The sequence below is a fragment of the Oryctolagus cuniculus genome, chromosome 1 (assembly GCF_964237555.1).
Source record: "Oryctolagus cuniculus chromosome 1, mOryCun1.1, whole genome shotgun sequence".
NCBI classification, from domain to species: Eukaryota; Metazoa; Chordata; class Mammalia; order Lagomorpha; family Leporidae; genus Oryctolagus; species Oryctolagus cuniculus.
The window spans coordinates 99,930,700-99,955,106 of NC_091432.1; the positions used below are offsets into that span (position 1 = coordinate 99,930,700).

Consider the following 24,407-nt stretch of genomic DNA (forward strand, 5'->3'; position numbering starts at 1 on the left):
AAAAAGCAGCTTTTTAATGTATGCAAGAGCAAATGACTTCAACTTCAGGCAAATACTACAAATCCAGTTTCTGGATCTAGAAATTACAATATACTTATTGTACTACTCGGATCCAGATAGTTATTAAAGAAAACAACAATCTAAGTCCTTTAAAGTTTTCCCAACGTAACTGTCATCTATGTCAGCCTATGTCACTTACAGAGCATGCTTTGATTTTTTTTTAAGATCTATTCATTTATTTGAAAGGCACAGTTAGAGAGAGGGAGAAACAGAGAAGCAGAGACAAAGAGAAAGATCCTCTCCTCAAATGGACACAATGGCCAGGACTGGGCAAGGTCGAGGCTAGGAGCCACAAGCTCCACCTGGGTGTCCTTGTAGGTGGCAAGGCCCCAAGTACTTCGACCATCATGTACTGCCTTTCAAGCATATTAACACGAAGCGCAACAGCTGGGGCTTGATCTGGAGTTCATATGGGAAGCCGGTGTTGCAGACGGTGGCCCACCTGCTGTGCCACAACACAGGTCTCAATGCTCTAACTTAAACAGCTACATTTTAATTTTCATGGCCTTCAGAGCTTATGTGAGAAAGGAGCAAGATACGAAGGTTGGAAAGGAAAGCAAAAATGAGATGAAAAGGGACTAGTGCACTATGCAGAAGATTTTAGAGATAATTTTTAAGTGTTGTAAATAGGAAAGTTGCATACATAGGTTTATGCTTTAGGAAGATCAGCCTGGCAATAATGTTGAAGATGGAATAAACAGGAGAGAAAACTGGAAGAACTGATGAGAGATGATGAAGGTCTTTGAGACAATGTGCATTTACATGGATATGAAGGGTAACAAAGCAATCAGTGGTGACACTGATAAAGTTGGCAGAGGGGGCTGGCAATGTGTCAGCATGTTAAGCTGCTATCTGTGATGCTGGCATCCCATGTAAATGCTGATTGGAGTTCCAGCTGCTGCACTTCAATCCAGCTCTTTGCTTAAGTGCCTGGGAAAGTAGCAGAAGTTGGCTCCAGTACTTGGGCCCTTGCCATGAATATATGAGACCTGGAGGGAGTTCCAGGCTCATGGCTTTGCCCTGACTCAGCCCTAGTCATTGCAGCCATTTGGGGAGTAAACCAGCAGATGAAAGAGTGTACTTTCTCTCCCTCTCTCCCTTTCCCTTTTTAATTCTTTCAAATAAAGGAATCTTAAGGAAAAAAAGATTGGAAATGTAGAATTTGAAGGACTTGAGTTATATGTAAGATCAGCGAGAGAGTGGCAGAATAAATTTAGTGATGGTTTCAGAAACTATCAGTTGTATTAATAATTAGAAGAGGGGCTGGCACTGTGGCACAGAGGGTTAAAGCCCCGGCTTGCAGCACTGGCATCCCATTTGGGTGCCGGTTTGAGTCCTGGCTGCTCCACTCCCCATCCAGCTTTCTGCTATGGCCTGGGAAAGCAGTAGAAGATGGCTCAAGTTCTTGGGTGCCTGCTCCGGGTGACCTGGAAGAAGCTCCTGGCTTCAGATCAGCTCAGCTTAGCTCTGGCTGTTGTGGTCATTTGGGGGGTGAACCAGTGGGTGGAAGACCTCTCTCTCTCTCTCTTTCTGTAACTCTTTCAAATAAATAAAAGAAATCTTAAAAAAAATAATTACAGGAAAATAAGAATGGCAAAGTTCAATGCAAAAGGCAGTATTAGAAAGTCACTAGTGACCTCTCGTGTTAAATAAGAAAAGAGAATACTACAAATGAAGGAACGTGAGATTAAGAAGGGTCAGGAATAAAAGTTTGGCAAGTTTCAGACACATAGGGAAGAAATAAAGAGAAAAAAATTAATGTTAAAAGATACAACCTAGAGCACAAGTAGTCTGCATTAACCTTAGAAAGAAAGAGTTATTCCTTGAGAAGAGAAAATGGAAGAATGCTTTTGGAAGTAGAAAAGATACATACCGAATGGGAGTGATGAACACTGAGTTTCCCACGATTACCATTATTTCTTTATATATTTTTATAAAACAATTATTCATTTGAGAGGCAGAGAGAGAGATAAGCAGACAGCAACACAGTGAGCAAGTTCCCATCAGCTGGTTCTCTGCCCAAATGCTTGTAATACACTTGGCAAAACTGAAGCTGCAAGTTGTAAATTTAATGTAGGCCTCCACTGTGGGTGCCAGGGACCCAAGTACTTCAGTCATCACTGCTACCTCCTATGGCCTGCATTAGCAGGAAGCTGGACTGAGAAGCTGGAATTGAGCACCAAACTAGCAGGAAGCTGGGAACTGAGCACCAAACTCTGGTATGCCAATATAAGATGCAGGTGTCTTAACTGCTATGTTAAACAATTATTGCCATTATATATTTCTGAGACTAAAAAAGAATGATTCTTTTTTTTGAAAGATTTATTTATGTATTTGAAAGTCAGAATTACAGAGTGAGAGAGGGAGAGATAGAGAGTGTGCCATAGCACTGGCCCCAAATTGGTCATATGTTAAAAATTTTATGGTATATATATTTTACCAACATAAAAAATAATCTAATACAAAAAAGTTATAAATTCAAGTTGGGTTCTACATTAAAAACTAATGACAGGATAGCTGTAGATCAAGCTGAGTTAAACAGCATACATGTCATTTTAGAAATTAAAGAATCGGGGCCGGCACCGCGGCTCAATAGGCTAATCTTCCACCTAGCGGCGCCGGCACACCGGGTTCTAGTCCCGGTCGGGGCGCCGGATTCTTTCCCAGTTGCCCCTCTTCCAGCCCAGCTCTCTGCTGTGGCCAGGGAAGGCAGTGGAGGATGGCCCAAGTGCTTGGGCCCTGCACCCCATGGGAGACCAGGAGAGGCACCTGGCTCCTGCCTTCGGATCAGCGTGGTGCGCCGGCCGCAGCGCGCCTGCCGTGGTGGCCATTGGAGGGTGAACCGACGGCAAAAGGAAGACCTTTCTCTCTGTCTCTCTCACTGTCCACTCTGCCTGTCCAAAAAAAAAAAAAAAAAAAAGAAATTAAAGAATCAGGGCCAGCACTCTGGCGCAGCGGGTTAACACCCTGGCCTGCAGTGCCGGCATTGATATGGGTGCCGGTTTGAGACCCAGCTGCTCCACTTCTGATCCAGCTCCCTGTTGATGTGCTTGGGAAAGCAGTGGAGGATGGCTCAAGTCCTTGGGCCCCTGTTCTCACATGGGAGACCTGAAAGAAGCTCCTGGCTCCTGGCTTTGGATTGGCCCAACTCTAGCTATTGCAGCCATTTGGGGAATAAACCAGTGGATGGAAGACCTCTCTCTATCTCTCTGCCTCTGCTTCTCTCTAACTCTCCCTTTCAAATAAATGAATAAATCTTAAAAAAAAAAAAAAAAGGGACCAAGAACAAGTTCCTCGTTCCTGGCTTTAGCCTGGCCCAGCCTTGGTCAAATGCGGCTGGAGTGAACCAGCAGATGAAGGATCTCTGTCTCTCCCCTTTCTCTCTGTAACTCTTTCAAATAAATAAACAAATTTTTTCTAAAAAAAGTATTTTTAAAAAAGTGTTCATCTGGGGCTGGTGCTGTAGCGCAGCGGGTTAACACCCTGGCCTGAAGTGCCCGCATCCCATATGGGTGTTGGTTCGAGACCTGGCTGCTCCACTTCCTATCCAGCTCTCTGCTATGGCCTGGGAAAGCAGTGGAGGATGGCCCAAGTCCTTGGACCCCTGCACCCTCATGGGAGACCCAGAAGAAGCTCCTGGCTCCTGGTTTCGGATCAGCACAGCTCCGGCCATTGCGGCCAACTGGGGAGTGAACCACCAGATGGAAGACCTCTCTCTCTCTGCCTCTCCTCTCTGTATAACTCTGACTTTCAAATAAATAAATAAATTTAAAAAAAAAAATGTGTTCATCATATCATAGTTTGTCAGGTCAACTTTGGGAGTGTCTTAAAGTTCCATTGACAGGAGATGAAATGTATAGTAGTATAATGTGACAGTCTGAGAGAATGCCAATAAATCAAAAAACAACTTACACGTACAGTAACATGTATAAATATTGAAGGAAAAGCAAAACTGATCATGGAATTTAGCAGGTAATCTATATATTTACTGCCCTTAAGACACTCAAATTAGTGAGGAGTCAAATATTCACAATGTCAGGTGTTAACTGCTGTAGCATACGCATGACAAGCAATTAAGGGAAAAATAAAAGTGGAATTGGGGCTGGCCCTGTGGCTTGCGGGTAAAGCTGCCGCCTGCTGTCCCATATGGGTGCTGGTTCAATTCCCGGTTGCTCCACTTCCAATTCAGCTCTCCGCTATGGTCTGTGCAAGCAGAGAAGATGGCCCAAGTCCTTGGGCCCCTGCACCCATGTGGGAGACTTGGAAGAAGCTCCGGGCTCCGGGCCTTGGATTTGTACAGCTCTGGCCTTTGCAGCCAACTGGGGAGTGAAACAGCGGATAGAAGACCTCTCTCTCTCTCTCTCTGCTTCTCCTCTGTGTAACTCCGACTTTCAAATAAATACATAAATCTTTAAAAAATAAATAAATAAAAGTGGAATATCCACTTTGAGTACTTGCTGTTAAAATTAGCTCTTGGTGGGGTGGGGCTGGCGCCATGGCTCACTTGGTTAATCCTCCACCTTCGGCGCCAACATCCCATGTTGCTCCTCTTCCAGTCCAGCTCTCTACTGTGGCCTGGGATGGCAGTGGAGGATGGCCCAAGTGCTTGGGAGACCAGGAAGAGGCACCTGGCTCCTGGCTTCGGATGGGCGCAGTGCTGGCAATAGCAGCCATTTGGGGAGTGAACCAATGGAAGGAAGACCTTTCTCTCTGTCTCTATCTCTCTCTCTCACTGTCTACAACTCTACCTGTCAAATAAATTAAGAAAAGAAAAAAAGAAAACTCCTAGGTTTTAGACATGGATAAATACTAAGATGGGTGAGCCACTGAACAAATTGGGAATGAAGGAAAATAAATTGGGAACTTCAAAGGCTGTTACTCAAAAGTGTGGCCTAGCAGCAGCAGCACAGGCATTCAGTGAAAGCTTATTAGAAACAAGAAATTTTAGGCCCTACGGGAGTCCTACTGTTCAGCAATTGCATTTAACAAGATTCCCAGGTAGCAGTTCATATAAACATTCAGCAAACACTGCCTCTAAAATCTAATATAAATATATATGACATTCAGTAAACATTTTAAAGCTATCAGAAAATTAAGATTATTATTATTTTAGGTATCTCCAAAGAATAAATTAAGGAACACTGGAACAAAGCTAAAACTTATAAAAGGAAACTTATCAGAATCAAAGATGTCCTATATCAAGGTTGGCTGCCTTCTAATATCTAGTGCTATGAATCTTTAAGCAAACTTAGGATGACTACTTGTTAAGGATGTTATTGGTGTTCAAGAAGAAAAGAGTCAAGCACTGCTACAAACTAATGGACAAACATAAGGCTGACATTAACAAACTTAATATGTTACCTATGCAAGGCTTGTTTCTTGGTCCGTGAGCCTTTTGAGATTTTGCAGGGGCAGGGAATTGAGGAATACTTCTATTGCACACAGGTGCTGCCAAAGGCATATGAAGGACCTGCAAGAGAAGAAGGCATTAATTATACTATGTTTGAAAAGTTTCACTATAGCACTTTAGTTCATAAACCTCACCTGCCGAGGAGGAGCAGAAAAGGTATTTCCACTCTGTCCCACCACAGATACAGGGATCATTCCCACCATTCCCTGGAGCACAGGCTGCACTGGAGAGGCAATTATGATGGCAGATCCTGAAAAATAATTCTCATTAAAGGAAGAATTTCTCTTAATAATTCTGGTACAAAACAAATAATTGTTACTTTGAAATAAAGTAATAATCTTTCCTTACAATCTATTATTTTAGAAAATTAAGGCAGAACAGCAAGGCCAACAAGTAGGTCAATTGAATAGAAAGATGGGCTGATAACATTTTCACAACAATCATGAGCAAGGAAGTCATACAACTGTACTGTTGACTCCTATAGAAAAAACAGTGAAACTAATTAGAAAATCAGTGAACGTTTCAAGTCTGAGTCTTACACTAGGAAATTAGAACCTCAACTGAATGTTTATAGCCTAAGACTGCCCATACACCTAGCCTATTATATATCAATGACACTGGTTAAAAATGATCCAGGTGGGGGCTTGCACTGTGGCTTAGCAGTTTAAGCTGCTGCCTGAGATGCCAGCATCCCATATGGTTGGTGGTTTGAGTCCTGGCTGCTCTGCTTTTGACCCGGCTTCCTGCTGATGTACCTGAGAAGGCAGCAGAAGATGACCCAAGTGCTTGGGCCCCTGTACACATGTGGGAGACCCGGATGGAGCTTAAGGCTCCTGGCTCCAGCCTGGCCCAGCCCCGTGTGTGGTGACAATTTGGGGAAAGAACCAGTGGAAGGAAGACCTCTGTCTGTTTTGTCTCTTTCTCTCCAACTATGCTTTTCAAAAGAAAAAAGAAAAAGAAAAAAAAGAGTCCAGGTAAAAGGTAAATGAGTATTCAGACAAAACCACGGTGTGTGCGTGCATGTGTTGGGGGAATTACAATGCTTACACAGTAATTAAAAGTCAAGGCCGGCGCCGCGGCTCACTAGGCTAATCCTCCGCCTAGCGGCGCCGGCACACCGAGTTCTAGTCCCGGTTGGGGCGCCGGATTCTGTCCCGGTTGCCCCTCTTCCAGGCCAGCCCTCTGCTGTGGCCAGGGAGTGCAGTGGAGGATGGCCCAAGTGCTTGGGTCCTGCACCCCATGGGAGACCAGGAAAAGCACCTGGCTCCTGGCTCCTGCCATCGGATCAGCGCGGTGCGCTGGCCGCAGCGCGCTGGCTGCGGCGGCCATTGGAGGGTGAACCAATGGCAAAGGAAGACCTTTCTCTCTGTCTCTCTCTCTCACTGTCCACTCTGCCTGTCCAAAAAAAAAAAAAAAGTCAATAGTATAGGGGGCCAGCGCCCTGGCTCACTAGATTAATCCTCTGCCTGCAGTGCTGGCATCCCTTATGGGCGCAGGGTTCTAGTCCCAGTTGTTCCTCTTCCAGGCCAGCTCTCTGCTGTGGCCCGGGACGGCAGTGGAGGATGGCCCAAGTGCTCAGGAGGAGGCACCTGGCTCCTGGCTTCACTGTAGCGGTAAGGGGTGAACCAATGGAGGGAAGACCTTTCTCTCTATCTCTCACTGTCTAACTCTGTCCAAAAAAAAAAAAAAAGGTCAACAACAATATAGTCTGTTACTATCACAATTTATCCATGCCCTGTAATGAGAGTATTTTCCTAATACAATAACTACTCTTAGGTTGATTTCACTTTGACATAGCTGCTATAGTCTTTTTTTTTTTTTGACAGGCAGAGTGGACAGTGAGAGAGAGAGACAGAGAGAAAGGTCCTCCTTTGCTGTTGGTTCACCCTCCAATGGCCGCCACGGCCGGCGTACCACGCTGATCCAATGGCAGGAGCCAGGAGCCAGGTGCTTTTCCTGGTCTCCTATGGGGTGCAGGGCCCAAGCACTTGGGCCATCCTCCACTGTACTCCCTGGCCACAGCAGAGAGCTGGCCTGGAAGAGGGGCAACCGGGACAGAATCTGGCGCCCCGACTGGGACTAGAACCCGGTGTGCCGGCGCCGCAAGGTGGAGGATTAGCCTAGTGAGCTGCAGCGCCAGCCTACTGCTATAGTCTTAAAATACTTATTCATGCTTGCACTACTTCGTTTGGCTATAAAGACTTCCTTCCTTTAACTCCAAATCCTACCTTATTTCTGTAAGCTTTATCTCAAGCCCAGTTTCTATACCAATTCTGACCTCTTATTTGAGGCAGTACTTCAAACAGGCCCATCAGGTTTAATACTTACAAGTGATGACATTTAATAAAATTTTATTGTGTGTCTATGATGTAAAAAAAAAAAGGGGGGAGGTGGGAGGGAAGCTCAAGAACCAATACATACAGAAATATAGATGGATATACTGTAAGTCCTATCTTTGATAAACATACGATCTAGAATGACTAATTTGACAGGCATGCCAATCATTAATAAAAAACAGCATGTAATAAATGCTACAAGACACCCTATGAACAAGGGAAACTAAACATATATATTATTCAAATTGTTCCTGGATATCGTTCCAAATAGATGACAACTCTCTTGAAGGCTACAACCATACCAGGTGCATACCTACTAAAATTCAATATTATAGGAGATAAAGAAAACACAGCTATGTGATGAATTAATCTTTCTTTCTCTTTCTCAAAGATTGAGACCTTATTTGTGAAAAGAAAAAATTAAACCACTTCCGTTCATGGCTTACAATTCTTAAAAAAGGCTTCCATAGCCTTGGTAGCTCATGACAAGAGCCTAGGGTGATTACTGATGCCATAAACAAGAGTGTCAATTTGTTAAGTCAACAACAGGAGTCACTGTGCACTTACTCCTCATGTAGGATCTTTGTCCTTAGTGTGCTGTACATTGAGATTTAATGCTATAACTAGTACTCAAACAGTATTTTTCACTTTATGTTTCTGTGTGGGAGCAAACTGTTGAAATCTTCACTTAATGTATGCTAAACTGATCTGTATATAAAGAGAATCGAAAATGAATCTTGATGTGAATGGAAGGGGAGAGGGAGTGGATAAGGGGAGGGTTGCGGGTTGGAGGGACGTTATGGGGGGGGGAAGCCATTGTAATCAATATTCTGTACTTTGGAAATTTATGTTCATTAAATAAAAGTTAAAAAAATGGAAAAAAATAATAAAAAAAAAGGTGACTGAATTACTCACCTAGTGTAAACAAGAGGCATAATTACAAATTTCAGACTATTTTCTCACACCATCTGATTTATTACCTACAGTTTAGTAATTACATACAAGAGAAATCAGATCCCAATCCAGAGACAAAAACTTTAACACATTCTTATAGTTACCTTGTGAAAAGTTTGGTGACACAGTTTGGTTGACAGCAAATACATTGTTTGACCTTGGTGGTGTCTGCAACTGAGGTGGTGGGGGCTGTGCAGCCATAGGTGCCGAATTTCCGGGCAGTACTACAACATTAGACTGACTTACAGTTGTTCCCAAGGCTGCAGTTGGATCAGTAACACAGGTAGCTATCAGAATGTTATTCGAATTGCCAAAAGTTGTGCTTGTGGCTGGCATCAACTGTATGTATCCTCCATCCTTGGAAACACATGGTGTGACATTGGCTGGAAAAGCAATGCTATCTTCATTCTGAGTGTTGTTTACAACGGAGTCCTCAAGTTTGAGTGCTAAAAGGTTCTGTTCCATGGAGGCTGAATCCCCTACTTCAGCAGATACAACAGCACCTGCAGTTTCTTCTGAAGACAGGCATTTAACTAACTCTGGATTTTTGGCAGGTGATTTAGCGGGAGAGGACAAAATTATAGTTGGCAAATTTTCTCCACTGATACTAGAAACAGCACTATTAAGTTCTGTATCTGAGGAAACAAATGGATCATCACTAATGATAATTTTGAGAGAGACGATATTTGCTGCATCTATCTCTGCTGAGTTGTCACTAGAAGGCTTATCAGCAGTATTTTGGGACTCAGGGTGAGCATCTCCCACTGCAGAACACACAGATTCTGAAGGAGGAGAGTGACTATTTTCTGTAGAATTATCTTCTGGAGGCACCAATGCAACTTCCCTACAGTTATCACTTCCATCTAAAGACAGAAAAATGGCATCTCCAACTTCTTTTATAGTAGATGAAGGGTCTTGTGAATCCAAAGTAACTCTCTCAGACTTGGATGGCTCAGTTTCATTTTCTGTATGGTTTAATTCAATAGATGCTGAATCATTAGATGGTTGTTTATTAGAAGAGATGGACTCTCCAAAACTAATTTCTACTTGTTGTACATTTAAACTTGAACTTTCCACAGATAAAGGTAGTATTTTACTTTGTGGTGAAGAATTATCTTGGCAATCTGATAATTGCTGTGACACAACTGGTAACACATTACTAATTTCAATTTTACTCTCATGAATTTCACTAGACTTCGGTGACTTAGAACCATGGAAGTTAGTTTTAAGTCCCACTGAATTATTAGGACTTTCACAAAACTGATTTTTCTTGGATGACTTTTCAGTTAATGAAGTATTTTCAGATAAAAGTTGAGAATTTTTCCCAGAGAGTAGATTTTCATTGTTAGCTTCACCACCAAGTGAAACAAGTGAAGTTATTGGTACTTCAGGCTGTAAGTGAGATTCATCTTGTACATTTGGAGACAAAGAATTCTTTTCAACCTCCATAGCCATTTCAGTTTCAGCAGACATCTGAGTGGGGTAGAGTGCATCACACTCAGCAACAGAATCTCCTCTTTGGTCAAAGTCATTCAAATTAGGCACAGACTCAAAAGTAATGTCAAGGTTACACTTCTCTTCAGTAGGTACAGCTGCTTTAAAGGCCTTCTTCTGGATGCTAGGACCTATGTGGGAAAAATTTTCCTGGGCGTCTTGTCTAAGCCCATCATGGTTGCTGCCATTTTTCAAAGCATTTAATGCATCTTCATTTTGATAGGATGAACAAAATGAGGGTTGACCAGACTGTCCATCTGCAAAACAGCAGGAGGGTGGAAAAATGTGGTAAGTTCAGCTTCTGAGGCAATTTATTATAAAGCCTATTTTGCCAAGGAAGTAACTAATCTTTTACAGGTCAGTAGGTAAAAATAGGATATATCTCATATCTCATTTTCTGAGTATCAAAGTGTTTACATGCATCTTTCAAATTACTCATACCTTTTAAAATAAATGACAAATTATTTTTATCAATTTTTTAGAAAATAGCTGACATGGTAAAGGAAAAAGTATACCTGCTTAAGGACATGTAATATTTACCAGTAGGCTTAAAAAAAATCCAGAAAACAAAAACACAACTGGTTTCAAATATCCCTAAATGTGAAGCTACTAGAGGAAAACACAGGGGAAATTCTTCATGACATCGGTCTAGGCTAAGCCTTTTTGTTGGCTATAATTTTTTTTTTTTTTTTTTTTTTTTGACAGGCAGAGTGGACAGTGAGAGAGAGAGACAGAGAGAAAGGTCTTCCTTTGCTGTTGGTTTACCCTCCAATGGCCGCCGCGGCCGGCGCGCTGTGGCCAGCGCACCGCGCTGATCCGATGGCAGGAGCCAGGAGCCAGGTGCTTTTCCTGGTCTCCCATGGGGTACAGGGCCCAAGCACCTGGGCCATCCTCCACTGCACTCCCTGGCCACAGCAGAGGGCTGGCCTGGAAGAGGGGCAACCGGGACAGAATCCGGCGCCCCGACCGGGACTAGAACCCGGTGTGCCGGCGCCGCTAGGCGGAGGATTAGCCTAGTGAGCCGCGGCGCCGGCCTGTTGGCTATAATTTCAAAAACACAGGCAGCAAAAGCAAAAACTTACAAATGGGATTACACAAACCAAAAACTTTCTACATAGCAAAACAATCAGACTGAAGAGACAGCCCACAGAATGGAATAAATTATTTGCAAACCATTCATCCAACAAGGGATTAACCTCCACAATCCATAAGGAACTCAATCCAACAGCCAAAAAATAATCCGATTATAAATTCAGTGAATCAACTCAATGAATAATTTTCAAAAGAGGTTCTAGAAATAAATAAGTATATGAAAAAATGCTCAGCATTACTATTCATCAGGGAAATGCAAATCAAAGCCAAAATGAAATACCATCTCATCACAGGTAGAATGGCTATCATCAAAGACAAAAAAATAAATGCTGATGAGTATTTGCAGACAGTGTAACTCTCATTAAGCAGCTTCCATAAAAAAGCTAGAAATAGGGGCTGATGTATTGGATCAGCACGGTGCGCCGGCCGCAGCGCGCTGGCCGCGGCGGCCATTGGAGGGTGAACCAACGGCAAAGGAAGACCTTTCTCTCTGTCTCTCTCTCTCACCATCCACTCAGCCTGCCAAAAAAAAAAAAAAAAAAAAAAATAGGGGCTGATGTTGTAGCACAGTGGGGTAAGCTGCCACCTGCAATGTTGGCATACTAGAGACCAGTTCAAGTTCTGGTTGCTGTACTTTTGATCTCCCTGCTAATGGGCCTATGAAAAGAGTAGAGGATGGCAATAGGGCTTGGGCTCTTGCCACCCATAGGGAAGACCCAGATGGAGACCCAGACAGAGCTCCAGGATCCTGGCTTTGACCTGTGATAGTCGCAGCCATCGCAGCCATTTGAGGAGTGCATAGTAGATCCAAGATGGTCTCTTTCTCCCTTTCTCTGTCCCTTTGCCTTAAACATAAATAAATTTTTTTAAAGGCTAGAAATGCAATTACTTTATGATCCAGTAATTCTACTAATGAGTACATATCCAAATGAACTGAAATGTTTAAGAATCTTTCATATTTACTATAAAACCATTCACAATACCCAAGACACAAAATTAACTTAAGTGTCCAATGACAGAATGGATAAAGACAATATGGTAAATGTACAGAAGGGAATATTATTTAGTCAAAAAAGAATGAGGCTCTGTTATTTGTTATGAAATAGAACTGAAGAATATCACATTAAGTGACATAAATCAAGCACAGAAAGACAGATACTGCATGTTCTCCCTTACACGTCGAAGCTAAAATGTTGATCTTAAAGTAAAAGAGACTAGCATTTGAATACCAGAGCCTGGGAAGGGTAAGCAGTAGGAAGGGATTGAAAGAGGATGTGTCTAGCATGACATGCCACTATGCTTTGTTTACAGGTATTAAAATGGCACAATGTACATCATAAAATGTGCAATTACTATGTCAATTAAAAAAATTTAAAAAACCTTATCCTCAACACAAAAAAAATCCTCTTTCCCAGAACATACTGTAAGATAAATCAATGAGCACTAAAAGTTCAAAAGTTCACCTTTCAAACTACTGAACTCTTGGGAATGCGTTTTTTTTTTTTTTTTTTAAGATTCATTTATTTATTTGAATGTCAGAGTTACACAGAGAGAGAGAGAGAGAGAGAGCGTGCGCGAGAGAGCAGTCTTCCATCTGCTGGTTCACTCCCCAAATGGCCGCAATGGCCGGAGCTATGCCGATCCAAAGCCAGGAGCCAGGAGCTTCTTCTGGATCTCCTACGCAAGTGCGGAGGGTCAAGGACTTGTGCCATCTTCTACTGCTTTCCCAGGACATAAGCAGAGAGTTGGACCAGAAGTGGAGCAGCCAGGTCTTGAACTGGCGCCCATATGGGATGCCCACACTGCAAACGGCAGCTTTAACTGATACGCCACAGCACCGGCCCCAGGAATAATTTCTTTTTTAATGGAGAAAAAACTAGAAATAAAGACCCTTGTGATAAACTGACAAACTTTCAAGTATTTCCTCCTTTTGAATTTTAAGACTAATATAAAGATTTGGATTGATAAAATCAAATTCTTACCAGAATCTTCTGTTTTAAAAGTACCTTTAGGTGCTACATTAGTTTCATCTTCTAAAATTATACTGGGACTGGTTTCCATATGTTGATTGGTTTCCATATGTTGACTGGTTTCCATATGCTGACTAGAAATGCTCTGTGATATATTCTTATTATTCTTTGTTTTACCTGTTAAAAAAAGACACATGGAAATAATTAATGACCAGTATAAAATAAGGGGTCAAGCAAATGTTAAATTTTGGTTTTAATTTTGGCTTTTTAGATATTTTATCATACTTTTTAAAATTTATTTTATTTAGGCTGGCGCCACGGCTCACTAGGCTAATCCTCCGCCTTGTGGCGCCAGCACCCCAGGTTCTAGTCCCGGTCGGGGCGCCGGATTCTGTCCCGGTTGCCCCTCTTCCAGGCCAGCTCTCCGCTGTGGCCAGGGAGTGCAGTGGAAGATGGCCCAAGTACTTGGGCCCTGCACCTCATGGCTCCTGCCATTGGATCAGCACAGTGCGCTGGTCGCAGTGCGCCAGCCGCGGCGGCCATTGGAGGGTGAACCAACGGCAAAGGAAGACCTTTCTCTCCGTCTCTCTCACTGTCCACTCTGCCTGTCAAAAAAATTTTTTTTTATTTTATTTACTTGAAAGAGAGTTAGAGAGACAGGCAGAGACAGAGAAAAAGAGATCTTCTATCAGCTGGTTCATTCCCCAGAAGGCACCAATGGCCAAAGCTGGGCCAACCCGAAGCCAGGAGCTTCATCTGGGTCTCCCACATAGGGGTACAGGCTCATGGAGTTGGGCCATCATCCAATGCTTTCCCAGATGCATTAGTAGAGAGCTGGATCAGGAATGGAGCAGCCGGAACTTGAACCACTGTCCACACGGGATGCTGGTGCTGCTATCCAGGGCTTTAACCCGCCGCGCCAGTGTCAGCCCCTTAACATGCTGTTTTACGTATAATTTGTAAGTACAAACATTTTTTTCTTAGAACATTTATTTGAAAGTCAAGAGTTACACAGAGAAAGGAGATGCAGAGAGAGAGAGAGAAAGAGAGGTCTTCCATCCATTGGTTCACGCCCCAATTGGCTGCAATGGCCGGAGCTGCGCCCATCTGAAGCCAGGAGCTTCTTCTGGGTGTCCCATGTGGGTGCAGGGGCCCAAACACTTGGGCCATTTTCTACTGCTTTCCCAGGCCATAGCAGAAAGCTGGATTTGAAGAGGAGCAGCCGGGACTAGAACCTGCGCCCATATGGGATGCAAGCACTGCAGGTCAGGGCATTAACCCGCTACACCACAGCGATGGCCCCAGTAGAAAAATTTTTACACTAGTCTGTGGGGAGCAACTGGGAGCAACTCGGACTAGACTGTTACTGGAACTAAGACTTATTCTATGCATCTGCTCTCCCACAATATGGCGCTGGGAGAGAAGAAAACAGCTTCTACACAGCTGCCTCCAGTTCAGCCAATAAACTGTAGGACTTGCTCCTGATTGGAGGAGAGCAGCGTACTCGGCGTGTGGGCAGCCGAGTTGGGATTGGCGGAGGAGGACTATAAAGGAGGAGAGAGACGGCATGCACCAGGAACATCTAAGAGGAACATCTAAGGGGAACACCTGTGCAGCCCCCGAGAGAGCCGGCCGGCGGTGTGCCGCTCCCCCGCGGAATTGGGGAAAGTGGCAGGGGGAACCGCCCTTCCACGGAGGTGGAAGGGACAGTAGCCAACCCGGGAAGAACCAGCAGCAAACCCGGGGAGGGCCGAGCAGACGAAAGAACAGCGCAGGGTCCTGTGTCGTTCCTCCACGAAGAGGGGGAGCGACATAATGGTGCCGTGACTCGGATAGGAAACCTAGGACGGATAGCAAACTTAGGAGGGAAGAAACGGGAAGAAATGGGAAAATACCGGAGAGAGAGACTAGCAAACAGCCTAGGGAAAAGCCGGACGAAAAAGGTGCCGGAAGAAGCTATTGAAAGCCTAGGCATAGACTCAGATACGGACTACGGGGGGAAGCTGGGAGAAATCTCTAAGGTCGAAAGCGAAAGTGAAAGCTAGAACAAACTCGGATGCGGACTGTGGGGAGAGGCCAGGAGAAGTGGGGGAGGAGTATCGTTGGAGGAAAGCTTGGGGAAACATACCGGGTAGAGAAAAATGTTAGGGAAATTGAAGCCGCGGGGGGCAGGCCGAGGCGGAGACGAAAGCCACTTTGGGATTCTCAAGTTAGCCCGGGAATAGGGGGCGAAAAGTTAAAACCAGAAGCAGAAACGTAAGCCCGGTTGGGATCTGTCTGATTAGCCCGGGGAGCAAAGGACGGGAAGCCAAATCGTGGGGCGGAGACGTGAGCTGGGTTGAATTCGCCAGGCTAGCCCGGGGAACTTAGATTGAATGCTAATGGCGGAGACGTAAGCTACGCTGTGTGACTCGCGGAGGCTGCCGCGCGCAGACAGAGCGCGCGGGGCTCAAGTAGATAGGGAACGCTGGGCTAAGTGAGAGACCGCGGAGTGTGCGCGCGAAGCCGAGCCACGCAGAGCCGCGAAGCCGCGCAGATGAGAGAGGCGCGGGCTGAAGCGGCTCAGAGCCGGAAAGCCGCCGAGAAGCGGCTTCGGGGCGGGCACCGGAAAGCCGCAGGGATAAGAGAAACAGAAGTTTAGAAGTAAAATGAGAGAAATAGGAATGCTGGAAGATAGAAGTAAAATGGGAGAAATAGGAATGCCCGGAGATAGAGAAATAGAGAAATAGAAAGGCCTCCCCTCAACATGGCAATGAGAAAGCTTGGATTCGGTCTGCCTGATTAGGGAGGCGGTGAGCACCTGCGGGCGGCTAGCAGCTTATGCGCCGCAGGTCACCGAAGACAGGCACGAATTAACATCAGTAAGGCCTCCCCACAATACCGCAATTAGAAGGCTTGGATTCGGTCTGCCTGATTAGGGCGGTAAGCACCAACAGGCAGCTCGACCAGAGTATGAGCTGCAGGTCACCGAAGATAGGCACGAACCAACACCAATAGGCCTCCCCACAATATGGCAATGAGAAGGCTTGGATTCGGTCTGCCTGATTAGTAAGGCAATAAGCACCAGCAGGCGGCTCGACCAGAGTATGAGCCGCAGGTCACCGAACACAGGCACGCATCAGCGCCTAAAAACCTCCTCACAACATGGCGAAGAGAGGACCCGGATTCGGTTTGCCTGATTGATAGGACTTGTAAGAACCTGTGGCAACTCTAGCAAGCAGAGCAGAGTGTGTGCCGCGGGACACCGAAGACAGGTGCGTATCAACGCCAAAAAATAAAAAGAAAGGGGGATCTGTGGGGAGCAACTGGGAGCAACTCGGACTAGACTGTTACTGGAATTAAGACTTATTCTATGCATCTGCTCTCCCACAATATGGCGCTGGGAGAGAAGAAAACAGCTTCTACACAGCTGCCTCCAGTTCAGCCAATAAACTGTAGGACTTGCTCCTGATTGGAGGAGAGCAGCGTACTTGGCGTGTGGGCAGCCGAGTTAGGATTGGCGGAGGAGGACTATAAAGGAGGAGAGAGACGGCATGCACCAGGAACATCTAAGGGGAACATCTAAGGGGAACACCTGTGCAGCCCCCGAGAGAGCCGGCCGGCGGTGTGCCGCTCCCCTGCGGAAGTGGGGAATGTGGTAGGGGGAACCGCCCTTCCACGGAGGTGGAAGGGACAGTAGCCAACCCGGGAAGAACCAGCAGCAAACCCGGGAAGGGCCGAGCAGACGAAAGAACAGCGTAGGGTCCTGTGTCGTTCCTCCACGAAGAGGGGGAGCGACACTAGTCCTGTGGTTATTTAACTGTATTAGAATTTCCTGGAGGCCCCAAGTTCTCAGATAAAGTTGATAGTGCTGATTTTTGGGGCTGTAATTTGAGAACTATTGCACTAGATTAAGAAACTGAAGAAAATGGCCAATTTTTCATACTCCTTTTGTATTTTCTATTTTGTTTATTAATTATAGTACTGGACCTCAACAGTCTGCTGACTGGCCACAATGCTCACAAAAATAAAAAAATAAAGCCTCCCCATTTAACGGCTAAAATTTAAGTAAAAACAAAGTGAAGCAAGACACTATCTTTTACCTGTTCATACAATATTTACTTTAACAAAGTTAAGAACTTTTTCAAGACGTGCTATGGAGTGTTGCTTGTGTTAAGTTAACCAAAGAAACTAGAGAAATTTTTTTGTCTAACTGCTGTGAAAGCAACAATACACTTACCATAGTCAAAGAGATCAAAGAGGGCCTGAAATGCTGGGTCTGATTCTGTCTGTTCCAATATATCCTGTATAACTTCTTCAGACATGTGAATTTCGCTCTGCAAAAGAGTGAGGTAAAGGCAAGATCCTAACTGAATTAATATGGTTTAGTAAAAGCAAAATAATTAGCAGACATTTAATATCTTTGACTTTGTATGCAAAAACATTTCCCTTCAAGAAAACTGATTGTACTTTAAGTCTATTGCAGAGGGGCTGGCGCTGTGGCTCACTTGGTTAATCCTCTGCCTGCAGTGCCGGCATCATGGGCGCCAGGTTCTAGTCCCGGTTGCTCCTCTTCCAGTCCAGCTCTCTGCTGTGGCCCGGGAAGGCAGTGGAAGATGGCCCAAGTGCTTGGGCCCTGCACCTGCATGGGAGACCAGGAAGAAGCACCTGGCTCCTGGCTTCGGATCAGCAAAGCACTGGCCGTAGCGGCCATTTGGGGAGTGAACCAATGGAAGGAAGACCTTTCTCTCTGTTTCTCCCGCTGTCTAACTCTGCCTGTCAAATAAAAACAAACAAACAAAAACAACTATCGCAGTAAGACTAGAAAGTAGAACGTGAACGTTTTTTTAAATGACACTTAACTAATCACTTTGATGAACACATTCCTCAAAATTCAAATGAATATACAAACTATCCATACATATCTAATCAAAAACAAATGTAGTATTTTGTAGTAGATTGTTTTATATCGTTCTGTATAAATTTATCTCCATCTTTTTTTCTTGTCTGCTTTGCTCTCTTCATATTAAATGCTTTCTTAAAGTGCTACATAATTCTCGCTTATCTACTCATTCAAAAGTGCTATGCCAAAAGCTGCCTTATGTAAGCTCTATGCCAATTGGTGTAGGAGGGACAAAATCCAAGCTACAGAACTACCTTCCAGAACCACATATATTTTTAGCTCTTTACTTTCAATCAAGTCATATTCATTGCTGGCAGAATTTATGAATAGCAGTAGTATTTGCAGGGTGGGTAGCATGTAATGGAGAGAATACAAGTTTACTTCTTGCTGCTTCGTCACCCCTGTATATATTTTTAAAGATTTATTTATTTGAAAATCAGAGTTAAACAGAGAGGGAAGAGGCAGAGAGAGAGAGGTCTTCCATCTGATGGTTCACTCCCCAAATGGCCACAATGGCTGAAGCTGCACCAATCTGGAGCCAGGAGCCAACGCTGGGTCTCCTGGGTGGGTGCAGGAGCCCAGGGACTTGGGCCATCTTCTACTGCTTTCTCAGACCATAGTAGAGAGCTGGATCGGACGTGGAGCAGCCTGGACTAGAAAAGGTGCCCACATGGGATGCCAGCGCTTCAGGTCAGGATGTTAACCTGCTGCATCACAGCGGCAGCCCCTAGAAATTTTATTTTTTCTGAGCTTTGCCTTTACTGGTATAGAATTGGGGTCTCTATGTCAGGTACTATTCCTCCTTTCCAGCTTCTAAGAACTGTTTTCCCATTTTGCTCCCTTTTGTTCTTTGGCCTTGGGAGTTTGTGCTTTTGAAAACATTCATTTGTACTGTTTTACAAACTATTACTTAAATCTGATTTTTTAACTTTCCCACACAGACAATGTAATCAACAACCAAGAACAGAGGACCCTGTCTTCACTTTCACATAATTCTTCATAATATCAAATAGATTGCTCTGATTATGGTCAGCAACTGATGCAGTTGTGAAGACAAAATCAAGGAGTTGTAGACTATATAAAAATTTAGATAAAGGGAATGTACTCGTTAAATGTTTATATAGGAATGTTTTTTTTTAAATAAAGTACTGGCGTATGCAAAAAATACTGAATGGTTTTACCTAGAATTCAAAGAAAACCTACTATAATGAATTCACAAGGGCTTGTCAATAAAAAGTGTTTACATTTTAAGAACTACAAGTACATGGATGTGCTATAGCCACAACCTCAGTTACTCTTCAAAAAGGAAAACTGTACATGGAAAAATGTTATACAGTAAAAAGTTCTGCCTTTACCTTGGCTGGTTCATTCTTTGTTTTTAAAGATTTATTTATCTGAAAGGCAGAACAACTGAGAAAGAGGGATACACACAGGTACATACACCCACGCCCACACAGACACACGTGGCGGGTAAGAGGGAAGGAGAGATCAACAGAGAGCAATGATCTATCTACTACCTCACTTCCCAAATAGCTGCAATAGCCAGAGCAAAGCCAGGAGTCAGAATTGCAGCTTGCTCTTCTACATGGGTTGCAAAAAGCCCAAGCAAATGAACCATCCTCCACTGCCTTCCTAAGTCCATTGGCAATAAGCTGGATCAGGATCAGAAGCAGAGTGGATTCTGATATGGAATGCTCATGTTAAAAGTGGAGATTTAGGGGCCGGTGCTGTGGCGCAGTAGGCTAATCCTCTACCTGCGGCGCCAGCATCCCATATGGGCGCTGGTTCTAGTCTTGGCTGCTCCTCTTCCCAGCTTTCTTCTATGGCTTGGGAAAGCAGAAGATGGTCCAAGTCCTTGGGCCCCTGCACCTGAGTGGAAGACTCAGAAGAAGCTCCTGGCTTCTGGCTCCCGGCTCCCATTCGGTGCAGCTCCTGCTGTTGCGGCCATTTGGGGAGTGAACCAGCAGATGGAAGACCTTTCTGTCTCTCCCTCTCAAATAAATAAAAAAATAAATAATCTTAAAAAAGGGGGGGGGGGATTTAATTGCTGTGCTGTTATAGTCACTTTTTGTATTCACCAAGACTGAACAGCAACAGTGACTACAGCCCCTATCTTTCTTCTCTTGCTTAATTATTCATTCAGTTAGTGCTTTTTTTTAGTGTCCACTTTATTTTATTAAATAAGTTGAACTTATCTTTATATTATATGGTTTGTAGCAGTGTAGAAGAGATATAATTTAAACACTGTAGGAAAGGACTTCAAAAAGTTCATGAAGAATCTGAATTAAAGGATAATGTGAATTTCCCCTGAAGGACAGAGAGACTTCCCAAATACCTGCAACAGCCAGCACGGGCTAGGCTGATGCTGGGAGTTGGGAACTCTGTCTCCTACATGGGTCCCAGAAGCTTCATCATTTCAGCCATCACACCTGCCTTCTGGGGTTTGTATTAGAAGGATAATGTATTTAGGTGCTGGAGCTGGGTATTCAGACCATGCACTTTGATGAGGGACACGGGCAGCTTAACTGGTGTTTCAGTCACTAGATTAAATGTATACCCCCACCACAACTTTTTGAAGCTACCTCATATATATTGTTGATTATTACAAACATCAATCTTCTCACTAATGAGTTGTTAAGCATTAAATACTTGGAAATCCAGAATGGACTGTTGTATGAGTAAGAGATTTTAGATACAGAGCAAAACTGCTTAGCTATTGATGGTTTAGAAATAGCTTATTACTTTTTTTTGTTTTTTTGACAGGCAGAGTTAGACAGTGAGAAAGAGAGACAGAGACAAAGGTCTTCCTAGTGAGCTGCGGCACCAGACACAGAAATAGCTTATTACTTTTACCACTTTGATAATGCAATATATAGATACTACTTTTTCAAAAAGATTTTATTTATTTATTTGAAAGGCAGAATTACAGAGGTAGAGTCAGAGAGAGAGAGAGGAGAGGAGGAGAGAGATCGAGATTGAGATCTTCCATTAGGCTGGTTCATTCCCCAGATGATCACAATGGTCAGAGCTGAGCTGATCCGAAGCCAGGAGCTTCTTCCAGGTCTCCCACAGGGTATAGGGGCCCAAGGACTTGGGCCATCTTCTACTGCTTTCCCAGGCCATAGCAGAGAGTTGGATTGGAAGGGGAGCAGCTGGGACTCGAACCGGCGCCAATATGGGATGCCGGCGCTGCAGGCTGGGTCTTTAACCTGCTGTGCCACAGCACCGGCCCCTATAGCTTCCATTTTCAAAGACAATTTCTAACACAATTTCAGGTAAAGATGGAAAGCTGTATCTTAATTGTTTTAAATCATTTCATACATTAAGTCTTTGATTTTGAAGGGAAATCAACATATCACCAGTTTTAACTAGGGATATATGTATCACACACACAGTCACAGAGTCATATATACATCTATCCATACCGGAAGTCCCAAGAGTTCATCAATTGAAGTCTCTGGCTCAGCAGGGTTGCTATCTGCTTGCTTAGGTACTTGAGCAATATTATTATCACTGTAAAACAGAAAGGGAAATTTTTAGCAGAGTTACGCAATTAGGCACCTTCAAATTGGTATCTTAGATATACTGCTTACCTCGTCAAAAATTTATTAATGTTTTCTGCTAACTTTTCTTGAAGAGATTTGTTGTTTAATATTTTTTCTCGTGCATTTTCAATAACCATTTGCTGTAAAACAAAGTCAGTTTTTAGCAAAAGAATAAGAAAGTTTTTTTTAAATCTGGATAATTTTGACAGACTCATGTAAAAACTCCGAAGTTGTGGCGGCTTTCTCCATATCAAAACCTAAACTTAGAAATTTTTATCTTTCACAAATTCTTTCTTCACTGCTTATAGTCATGCTCTTTACCTTACCATGTGGAGGTGTTTAAGAAGTTCATGGAAAAATTTTATTACGAAAATGTGTGGTTTTGACAAACTTTTTAAAAAACCAAAATAAATTTTTGAAATTCCATTTTTAAAATGAATTTTACATGCTTCCTCTTGACATAATCAGATTCCAGAAAAATGCCCTATTACAACATGATCCAGCAAGAACAAAACGTTTAGTTTCCTAAAAATATCAAAAGTTTCTTATCTGGTATATTTGTCACATTATCTATTCTGAACAGATTATCTCCTACAGTTATACATTCTTATTCTGTATCCCAAGGCTATTCCAATGCTCAGTCTTAAAGAAATACTGTATTTTATACATGTATTTATAGGTATGTTTTTATACATGCTAGTTTATATGTATATTTTATATACATATACACATGAAGATGTATACAATTTGAATATTTTAATTTTTGAAAAAAGATTTACTAATTTATTTGAAAGGCAAAGTGACAGAAATAAAGGAGTAAACAGAGATCTATTATCTTCCATCCACTGGTTCACCCCCAAAATACATCCAACAGCTGGAGTTAAGCTTGGCCAAAGCCAGGGGCCAGGAGCCCCATCCAGGTCTCAAATGAATGGAAGGGACCCAAGAATAGGAGTTACCATCTGCTGCCCCCAGGTGCATTAGTAGGATGCTGGATCAGAAGCAGAAGAGCCAGGCCTTGAACTGGCATTCAATTGTGGGTTGTGGTTGTTCTAAAAGGTGGCTTAAACTACTGTGACACAACGTTCACCCTTTATGATACTGTTTTTAAATTCAGCAATATTTTAAGTTGTAAAGTTTTAGAGGGTCACTTACTTTTTCTACTGCAAATGCATTAGGATCCTGCAAATTCCGTATTGTTGAATGAGGCCCAGGAAAGTTGATACTTTTTCTTTGAGAGTCACTGAAATAAATTTTAGAAGTTTGCTTTGCAACTACCATGTCTTGAACAGATTCTACATTAGCTATATATAAAATTTATAATCATGGTAGAAAAAATTATTTTCTCTATTGGTGATAGGAACAAAGTAGAGTAGAGAAAAGTAATATGACACTTTGAGAATGAATATGACGTCTAGTTTTACCATTTACTAGCTATATAGTCTAAACCAAGCAAGCGCTGCCCACCTCATACATTTTATAATGGTTTCAGACTAACTGCATTATTAGATTTTAAAGAAGACTGGAAAGAAATAAAGTATATGTAGCCTTTAAAAACTCAATCAAAATATCTACAGGTTGTCAGTTCAGAGACATCCTCCCCTCACTGCAAAAGAGAAGACACATTTTAATTCTCTCTCTTCTCTTAAATATCCTTCCAACAAAGGTACAAAGACTAAGTATAAATGAAAAGAACTTTTTTCCAAGAACACACCTGGAAAAATCTTACCAACTGAATTAGTACTTTAAATGTTTAAGTGTTTGGGGCATAAACCATGCTGGTATTATTTATGTTATTTTTAAAAAAAACTTAATTTAAAAATTCTGTAAAAGATCTGTGGTAACATCAATTGTTAGCATATACATCATTATTTTATATACCATTACAAAAAACCCCCATAATTCCCATGAAACAGTGTTATATCAATGATAGAAGCATGCAACCTAATTTCTTGAAGAATAAATGTATAAAAAGATGTGTTTAGGAATGTATATAACAGTAGACAATCCTCAAAACTTACTTCAGTATTAGTACTTTATTAACAATGTAAATGTCTATTATTTCTTTTTTAATGGTATTCTGCAACTTGTGCATTTTAAAAATCATTTACCTTTTACGTCTACCAGGAGACATTAAACTGGCATGAGTTTTCCTTTCCTGAGGACCAGGAACCATATTTAAAGTCTCTCCAGCTACATTTCAAGAAAATAAAACAATAAGTTGAGGAAACTGGATAGTTTTTTTTTTTTAAATTAGAGACTTTTCATTTGCTGGTTTACTCCCAAATGGTTGCAATGGCCAGGGCTGGGCCAGGCCAAAGCCAGGAGCAAGAAGCTTCATCCAGGTCTCCCATGTTGGTGCAGGGGCCCAAGTACTTGAGCCATATTCAGCTGCTTTCCCAGGCCTATTAGCAGGGAGCTGGATCAGAAGTAGAGTAGCAGGGACAGGAACTGGAGCTTATATGGGATGCCAGCACCGCAGGCAGCAGTTTAACTTGCTGCGTCACAGCACCAGCCCCCTCAATAAGGTTTTCTTAACTAGGATAAGGATCATTAAATACTGATTATTATTTTGTATTACAATTCAGTTAATATTTACCAAGTACTTAATATGAAAAAGGCATTGTGTTAGACACTAAAGTACCTATGCTTTAATATTTCACA

At 42.9% G+C, this 24,407-nt stretch overlaps 1 protein-coding gene across 2 annotated transcripts in view; it reads right to left on the minus strand.

Annotated features, from left to right (window-relative positions):
• The window catches only part of NPAT (nuclear protein, coactivator of histone transcription), a 53,370-nt gene that overhangs the window by 7,164 nt on the left and 21,799 nt on the right, over window positions 1–24,407 (minus strand). For both annotated transcript variants that reach the window (XM_008261842.4, XM_051849722.2), the window contains 9 exons: window positions 23,855–23,936; window positions 22,899–22,986; window positions 21,792–21,883; window positions 21,624–21,711; window positions 17,536–17,632; window positions 13,329–13,493; window positions 8,865–10,511; window positions 5,605–5,720; window positions 5,422–5,530 (listed from right to left, as the gene is read on the minus strand). In XM_008261842.4, coding sequence (XP_008260064.4) covers window positions 5,422–5,530; window positions 5,605–5,720; window positions 8,865–10,511; window positions 13,329–13,493; window positions 17,536–17,632; window positions 21,624–21,711; window positions 21,792–21,883; window positions 22,899–22,986; window positions 23,855–23,936 — 2,484 coding nt within the window. The remainder of the gene's footprint in view (window positions 1–5,421; window positions 5,531–5,604; window positions 5,721–8,864; window positions 10,512–13,328; window positions 13,494–17,535; window positions 17,633–21,623; window positions 21,712–21,791; window positions 21,884–22,898; window positions 22,987–23,854; window positions 23,937–24,407) is intronic.